General features: G+C 33.2%; 1 protein-coding gene across 1 annotated transcript in view; it reads left to right on the top strand.

Annotated features, from left to right (window-relative positions):
* PTEN (phosphatase and tensin homolog) overlaps positions 1 to 2,627 on the top strand; it is a 96,251-nt gene extending 93,624 nt beyond the window's left edge. Inside the window, exon 10 of the mRNA XM_042781417.1 lies at positions 2,442 to 2,627. Within this exon, the coding sequence (XP_042637351.1) occupies positions 2,442 to 2,627 (186 nt within the window). The remainder of the gene's footprint in view (positions 1 to 2,441) is intronic.
* Positions 2,628 to 9,041: the final 6,414 nt, after the last annotated feature.

The raw sequence follows: 9,041 nt of genomic DNA on the forward strand, positions 1-9,041 counted from the left end.
GCTAACAAGAAGGCTGGTGGTTCAAACCCACCAGCCACTCTTTGGAAGGAAGGCTGGGCAACCTACTTCCATAGTGATACTGCCTTGGAAACCCAAGGGGTCGCTATGAGTCAGGTCTGACTTGACAGCATGTAACAACAAGAACAACAAAGACCTAGAGTTAGAAAATGAAAAGGGAAGAACACACTCAACATTTCTTAAGCCGAAAGAACTGAAGAAAAATTTAAGCCTCAAGTTGTAGTATTGAAGGATTCCGTGGGCAAGTTATTGAATGATGCAGGAAGCATCAAAAGAGTCACAGAGTCACTGTCCCAAAAATAATTGGTTAGCATTCAACCATTTCAAGAGCTAGGATTGATCAAGAACCTATGGAATTGAAGAAGATTACCAAGCTACATGAAGCCATTGGTGAGAAATAAAACTTCAGGAATTGACAGACTACTACTTGAGATGTTTCAGCAAACAGATGAAACTTTGGAATCACTCATTTATACCAAGAAATTTGGAAGACAGCTACCATATTTGTGCCTACTGCAAAGAAAGGTGGTACAACAGGATGCGGAAATTTTAAAAATATTGTTAGTATCACTTGCAAGTAAAATTTTGCTGAAGATATTTAAAAAATGGTTGTAGCAGTACATAGGTGGGGAACTGCTAGAAATTCAAGCTGGATTCAGAAGAGAATGTGAAACGAGCTAATCATTGCTGATGTCAGATGGATCTTGACTGAAAGCAAAGAATATCAGAAAGATATTTGCGTGTGTTCTGCTGAGTATGCAGAGACATTGGACTGTGTTGATCAAGCTATGGATAACATTAGAAAGAATGGGAATTCCAGAACACTTAATTGTGCTCATGTGGAACCTGTGCATAGACTAACAAGTAGTTGTTTGAACAGAGCAAGGGGATACTGTATGGTTTATAATCAGGAATGTACGTCAGGGTTGTATCTTTTCACCATAATTACTTAATATGTATGCTGAGCAAATAATCTAAGAAGATGGACTCTATGAAGAAGAACATGGCATCAGGATTGGAGGAAACCTCTTTAACAACCTGTGATATGCAGATGGCACAGTGTCACTTACTAGAAGTGAAGAGGACTTGAAGCACTTACTGATGAAAATCAAAGTCTTCAGTATGGGTTACACCTAAACATAAGGAAAACCAAATCCTCACAACTCAGTCAATAAACAACATCTTTATAAATGGAGAAAATACAGTATTGAAGTTGTTAATGATTTAATTTTACTTGGATCCACAATCAACACCCATGGAAGAAATAATCAAGAAATCAAAGAATGTATTGTATTGGACAAATCTGTTGCAAAAGACCTCTTCAAAGTCTTATAAAACAACGATGTCACTTTGAAGACTAAGGTTCACCCAAGTCAAGCTGTGGTATTTTTAATCTTACATGCATACAAAAGCTGGACAGTGAATAAGGAATAATACTGAAGAAAAAATGATGTATTTGAGTTGTGGTGATGAAGAATATTGTATATACCGTGGACTGCCAGAGAACAAACAAATCTATTTTGGAAGAAATACAACTAGAAGAAATGCTCCTTAGAAACAAGAATGACGAGACTCTATCTCACATACTTTGGACAAGTTATCAGGAGGGACCAGTCCCTGGAGAGTGACATTGTGCTTGGTAAAAGTTGAAGGTCAGCAAAAAAAAAGAGGAAGACCCTTAACAGGATGGATTGACAGAGTGACTGCAATAATGGGCTCTGACATAGCAGTGATTGTGAGAATGGCACATGATCAGCCACTGTTTCTTTCCTGTTGTACATAGGGTCACTAGAGGCAGAACGGACTTGACGGTTCTTAACAGCAGCGACACATATAAGTGTTTTGGCAGTTATTTCTACTATGCATGGAAAGCCCTCTGGTCCATTGTTTAGACCATTGTATGATACTTACTTCCCTCTCTTTATTCTTGTAAGTGAAGTTTTTTCAGACTAATGGTGTCTTACAAGTAAGTCATTATTGATCAGTTTTTTACATATAGTATTGTATATTATCTGTATAGTACTGTTTGATTTAGAAAGTTTCTGTCATGTGATATGTGAAACAATCTTGTAATTAACCCGTTTGTAAGTTGAATTTTGTGACTCAAAAACTCTTATGTGAACAATAGATGACCTTTAATGTCAGTGCATTTCTTTTATAGAATTATTTAGGTAGTGCTTGCAGCTTATGTTTGTTTAAAAAACTAGTACATTAAAATTCCAGTGTTCAGTGTATAACAAGAAAAAAAATGTAGGAAATTTTAATAAAAAGAGTGTTACCTAAAATGTAGTCTCCTTTTAAAGCTCATGTTTGTTATAGTATATAAAACTGAATCTGCTAAAGATATATTTATCTTTACTAAGTAATTTAAGATTAGCCAGACTTATGGGTTTTCATTTTACATTTTGTTCTTCTTTCTCTAGGTGAAGCTGTACTTCACAAAAACAGTAGAGGAGCCTTCAAATCCAGAGGCTAGCAGTTCAACTTCTGTAACGCCAGATGTTAGTGACAATGAACCTGATCATTATAGATATTCTGACACCACTGACTCTGATCCAGAGAATGAACCGTTTGATGAAGATCAGCATACACAAATTACAAAAGTCTGAATTTTTTTTTTTTATCAAGAGGGATAAAACACCATTAAAAAAAAAAAAACTTGAATAAACTGAAAATGGACCTTTTTTTTTTTTAAATGGCAATAGGACATTGTGACAGATTACCAGTTATAGGAACAATTTTCTTTTCCTGACCAATCTTGTTTTACCCTATACATCCACAGGGTTTTGACACTTGTTGTCCAGTTGAAAAAAAGATTGTGTAGCTATGTCATGTATATACCTTTTTGTGTCAAAAGGACATTTAAAATTCAATTAGGATATATAAAGATGGCACTTTCCCATTTTATTCCAGTTTTATAAAAAGTGGAGACAGACTGATGTGTATACGTAGGAATTTTTCCTTTTGTGTTCTGTCACCAACTGAAGTGGCTAAAGAGCTCTTTGTGATATACAGGTTCACATCCTACCCCTTTGCACTTGTGGCAACAGATAAGTTTGCAGTTGGCTAAGAGAAGTTTTAAAGGGTTTTGCTACATTCTAATGCATGTATTTGGGTTAGGGGAATGGAAGGAATGCTCAGAAAGGAATATATTTTATGCTGGACTCTGGACCATATACCATCTCCAGCTATTTACACGCACCTTTCTTTAGCATGCTACAGTTAATTAATCTGGACATTTGAAGAATTGGCCGCTGTCACTGCTTGTTGTTTGTGCATTTTAATTTTTTTTTTTTAAAGCATATTGGTGCTAGAAAAGGCAGCTAGAAAGAGTGAATTTGTATTGGGGTATAGGAATGAACCTTTTGTAACATCTTGAGAATCCACAAATGAAGGATAGAAAAATAATGTGGTCATAGATAAGAAACACAGCAACAATGACTTAACCATATAAATGTGGAGGCTATCAACAAAGAATAGGCTTGAAACATTATAAAAATTGACAATGATTTATTAAATATATTTTCTCAATTGTAATGACTGCTCCATCTCCTGTGTAATCAAGGCCAGTGCTAAAAGTCAGATGCTATTAGTGCCTACATCAGTCAACAACTTACATTTATTAGTTTTCAATCATATACCTGCTGTGGATGCTTCATGTGCTGCCTGCAAGCTTCTTTGTTCTCATTAAATATAAAATATTTTATAATGCTGTACAGGAAATTTCAATTTGAGATTCTACAATAAGCATTTTTTTTTCCTTTAAAGATTTATGATGTACTTACTCAATCCAGTAGCTGTCAGCTGTTCCACCCTTTTGACCTTACACATTCTATTACAATGAGTTTTGCAGTTTTGCACATTTTTTTAAATGTCATTAACTGTTAGGGAATTTTACTTGAATATTGAATGCTTAATACATATGTTTATATTAATAAAAGGACAATATTTGTGTTAAAAAAACTACATTTACAGTAAATTTTCAACACTGCACAAATAATAAGGCATTTACTTTTTTCATTAGAAATTGTCCCAGATATGCTTTATCAATCTGCTATTGAGAGAATAGATTTTTTTTACATGCAGTGTTGAATCATTTCTTCATAGTGCTAGAGTTGGGACTAGGGCTTTAATTTCACTATTTAAATATCATATTTGATATGCCCAGACTGCATATGATTTTAAGCAGAATACAACTACTATTGTAAAGCTAATGTGAAGATACTGTTTAAAAAGATCCCCCTGCCTCAGAAATTTGGTGTCTTTAAAATGTACCATGACACATTTGAATATTCAACCATTATATCACTTAATAGTGTAAAATCCCATTTTCAATAACTTATTGGTGCTGAAATTGTTCACTAGCTGTGGTCTGACCTAGTTAATTTACAAATACAGATTGCATAGGACCTACTAGAGTAGCGTTTATAAAGTTTGCTGGTCAATAGATGAGGCAGAATTTCATCTAAAATACTCTTAATAAATGTTGACATGTTTACCATACCTCATCAGTTTCATTCAACAAATAAAATTTTAAATTGTTAACAAAGCTCTTTGGATTTACACATTTATATTAAACATTGATATACAGAGTATTGGTTGACTGCTCATAAGTTGAACTGGTAAAGTTAGAGACAATTGCTCCTACGATCTAACCATTGAAATTTATATGCCACCTTGTCTTTCATAAAAACTGAAAATTATCGACTAAAGTGATTCATGTTTTGAAGATAGTCATTAATACTGTTCTTTGTTCCAGTTTTGGGCACAACATATTAAAACATGTATTAAAAGTATGTAACATGGAGGGACAGGTCATAAATAATGACATTATAATGGGCTTTTGCACTGTTAATATTTTTCCTTTGGAATGTGAAGGTCTGAATGAGGGTTTTGATTTTGAATGTTTCAGTGTTTTTGAGAAGCCTTGCTTACATTTTATGGTGTAGTCATTGGAAATGGAAAAATGGCATTATATATATTATATATATAAATATATATTATACATACTCTCCTATACTTTATTTCAGTTACCATCCCCATAGAATTTGACAAGAATTGCTATGACTGAAAGGTTTTCAAATCCTGATTAAAATTTATTTATGACAGTATTCATAATTAGCCTGAATTGCATTCTGTAGGTAATCTCTGACTTTCTGGAATGTTTTCTTAGATTTTGGGGATGTACAGCAGCTTACATGTCTGAAGTTACTTGAAGGCATCACTTTTAAGAAAGCTTACTATTGGGCCCTGTACCATCCTAAGTCCTCTGTAGCTCCTCTTGAATATTTTTGCCATAATTATTAAGGGGTAGTTGAATAAATAGCATCACCATTCTTTGCTGTGGCACAGGTTATAAACTTAAGTGGAGTTTACCGGCAACATCAAATGTTTCAGCTTTAAAAAATAAAAGTAGGGTACAAGTTACATGTTTAGTTCTAGAAAATTTGTGCAATATGTTCATAACGATGGCTGTGGTTGCCACCAAGTGCCTCGTTTACCTTTAAATACTGTTAATGTGTCATGCATGCAGATGGAAGGGGTGGAACTGTGCATTAAAGTGGGGGCTTTAACTGCAGTGTTTGGCAGAGTTGCCTTCTACCCTGCCAGTTCAAAAATTCAATCTGTTTTCATAGGATATATATACTAAAAAATTTCAGTCTGTTAAACAGCCTTACTCTGATTCAGCCTCTTCAGATACTCTTGTGCTGTGCAGCAGTGGCTCTGTGTGTAAATGCTATGCACTGAGGATACCCAAAAAACCACAATATGATGTGTACAGGATAATGCCTCATACCAATCAGATGTCCATTTGTTACTGTGTTTGTTAACAACCCTTTATCTCTTAGTGTTATAAACTCCACTTAAAACTGATTAAAGTCTCATTCTTGTCATTGTGTGGGTGTTTTATTAAATGAGAGTATTTATAATTTAAGTTGCTTAAATTCATTGAAATTCTAAATAATAGTAGCCAAATGTGATGAAGTTTTCTGTGTGTTTTCTCTTGCTGTCCTTCAAAGCCTACATTTATAAAAGCATGGACCTTTGTCAGCTTGAGAGTAGAGTATCATTCTACTCGTGTGTAAGAGAAGCACTTTTAGGGCCTTAGTCATCACTTAATAAATTGTTTCTAGCACATTAAATAGCATTCTTAATGCTCGAAAAACTTAAAGATTCTTGGAAATTTGTGCATATTTTTGTTTTAAGCCAAATGTCTGAAGATGATCCCCAGGAAAGATTTGACAGTTAAGATTTCAATTTTGTGCCTTTTTCTTTCTTTATAATTCTATCTCTGCCATCAACATGTAGGAAGTTTCATCTATTCATTTTGACTTGTGCCATATAGAAATTGATGTTGCAGAATAGTCTAAAGGACTTTGAGTATTTGAATTTAACATTGTTAATTTTAATATTCCTAAATGCTTAAACATTGCTCAACAAAACATAGAAAGGTAATGAGTGAAAGTGTAGCTTGTACAGATGTTTTGAAAAGAAAGCAGACCATTTATGCAACAGTGAAATTTAGTATTTTAAGTTTACATTTTCTCCATGTTGCTGTAAAAGTAAGTGTGGATAATATGTAATAAGGTAAAGAAGTATGAAATACGTTTGTGTGTGTGTGTGTACACATATTTTTCGGCATCTTAGGTATAAATACAGAATTAAATATTTTGGTGATGTCCGAGAAATAGGAATTTACTGCCAATTTTGTTTTTATTTCATGTTCTCACTATACTGTAATTTGAACTGGTTTGGTTCACTGAATGCCATCACCATTTCCATTGAGAATTTAAAAATCACCAGTGTTGAACATGCAGGCTTCCAAAGGCTTTCGAAAAATCAATACCCTTAAATCTAGTTAATTGCTGCTGACAATAAAACTCTTGGTTCTTTTAATTTTGCCAGATAGTCACACATACAAAATTTAGTCTTAAATAGCCTAAGTATAACTTTGGATTAGCAGTGCTGCTGTTAGTGTGGACACAAATGTTTGTGATTGGGAACAAAAATAAATAGTTCAAACTGGTGTAAGGACAGTAAAAAATAATGGAGAAAATTATTTAAAAACTTGTAAAGGTGAGATGTTAGGCACTAATTTTATATAACTATATAGTTATATAACTGCATACATTTTATGTATATATATACACACACACACACACACACGCAAACACGTTACGTAACTTACATAAGCCTAAGGATTAAGTTGCTGTCATTTTTTTTTTATTTATTTTATTTTAGAATGAATCTATTATGACTATTGTTATTTTAACATCTTTCTTGAGATCTTCCTGTTTGTTACTATCAAAATGTGAGTAGCCACTTGGACAAAGTCATGTTGGTTGGTAGCTTTAAAAGATTGTGATGTGAGGACAGGAAATGACAAAATAGTTTTATTGGTGGTAGTGCACTTTGGTTCTTAATTTAGCTATTTAGAAAGTACTTCCAAAACAATAATCACTCATAATCCTACCACCTGGAGACATAGCCATTATTAATACTTTAGTGACTGTACAATCATTTTTCTCTGTATATTGGTGTATATATTTTCTTTTAAAAATGAAATTTATATTGTATATACTCAGAGCTGTTTAGTATTTCTCTTCATCATGGATTTGTAGAATGTTCAGTTACATCAGAAATTGAGCAGTGATTTGATTACTTTTTAATGTTATGGATGCAGATTATATGCAGGTTTTGAGAGCCCTTTGCAATTCAGTGAGTTAAACATGAATCTTTAAATATTGTTGGCATCAGGATGATGTATGTCTAAGGAATGAAACAGTTACATTTATTTAACAAAGAAAAGCTTAATATTGTAGATGTTTTTTCAAAAATTTTAAATGTTTGTATTCTGGAATTATATGTAAATAGGTCAACAATATCTGAATAGGAATTTAACATCATCATCTTTCTATTTTCAATAAGTTGGAAAAGAAGGATGAGCTTTCAGTTTTTATAGTTCCCAGTTGTTCAATTTAGAGTCAATTAGTTTACTGGAAGAAAATGCTTAATTCTTGTAAAAAAAACAAACTGTTTTATCACTTAGCCGTCTTTAAATCTGGGTGCTCATGTGACTTCATCGCATCAGGAACTTAATATTTCTTGAATGGTTCATGGTTCATCTTTAGCTCTGAAATTTACCATGTTTGTTATGATGGGCTTATAACGGAATGTGCAACACTTTAATAGTTAACTGAGAATTTTGGTGAAAAAAGCTAGAGGGTAGTATGTATCTTATAAACCAATGTATTGGTATTTTAAAAACATTTTTACATATATAAAGTGAAATTAACTGCCATCTTTGAGCATTACCACATTTTAAAATAAAGCTGCATATTTTTTAATGAAGTGTTTATCAAGAATTTATATTTTTCATTAAAAATAATTTATATCTCCTTTTTTGCATGTGGATTCTCATCTGTGGTTAAAATGGTTAGAGATTCCATTTATGTGGAATGGAGCAAGGCTTGTAGTCATGACTAGTGTGTTTCAGTTTGCTAAATCTGTTTTACTGCAACAAGTTTCTTAGGATGTTTATATGTGGTTTTCTGTAGCCTGTCACAGGCTATTATTATGAGCGCCTTTAGGATTTTCTGCCTACTCTAATGGTATCCCGCATTTGCAAATGTCTCTTCCTTCCCATGCTTCTCTTTCACATTCTGTTACCTCTTTCCATTTAACTGTCCTTGTGCCCTGTTGGGCGGTTTATGAATATGTATGTGTAGTGTCTTTATGTATGTGTGGTGATGGGAGTGAATTAGATTTTGGAGAATGTTAGCCTCAAACTTTAGAGATTAATCATTTGATTAAGGCGAATTTATTTTTCACTGAAATGTCATAGTTCTTTGTAATGGAAATACTTCAGATGACCTTTGACACATAGTAATGAATTTTGGATACTAAAGAATTTGTTAGTATCTTTATGTGTGCATTAATAGGTATTTTAAAATTCTGTGTTAAACCAGAGTTGGGGTACTGGAAATGTTTATATCAAATTCCATTTGGCCACTGATCGATAT

This window comes from Orycteropus afer, unplaced genomic scaffold, assembly GCF_000298275.1.
Source record: "Orycteropus afer afer isolate SDZICR_OR568_19922 unplaced genomic scaffold, OryAfe1.0 scaffold00118, whole genome shotgun sequence".
NCBI lineage: Eukaryota > Metazoa > Chordata > Mammalia > Tubulidentata > Orycteropodidae > Orycteropus > Orycteropus afer.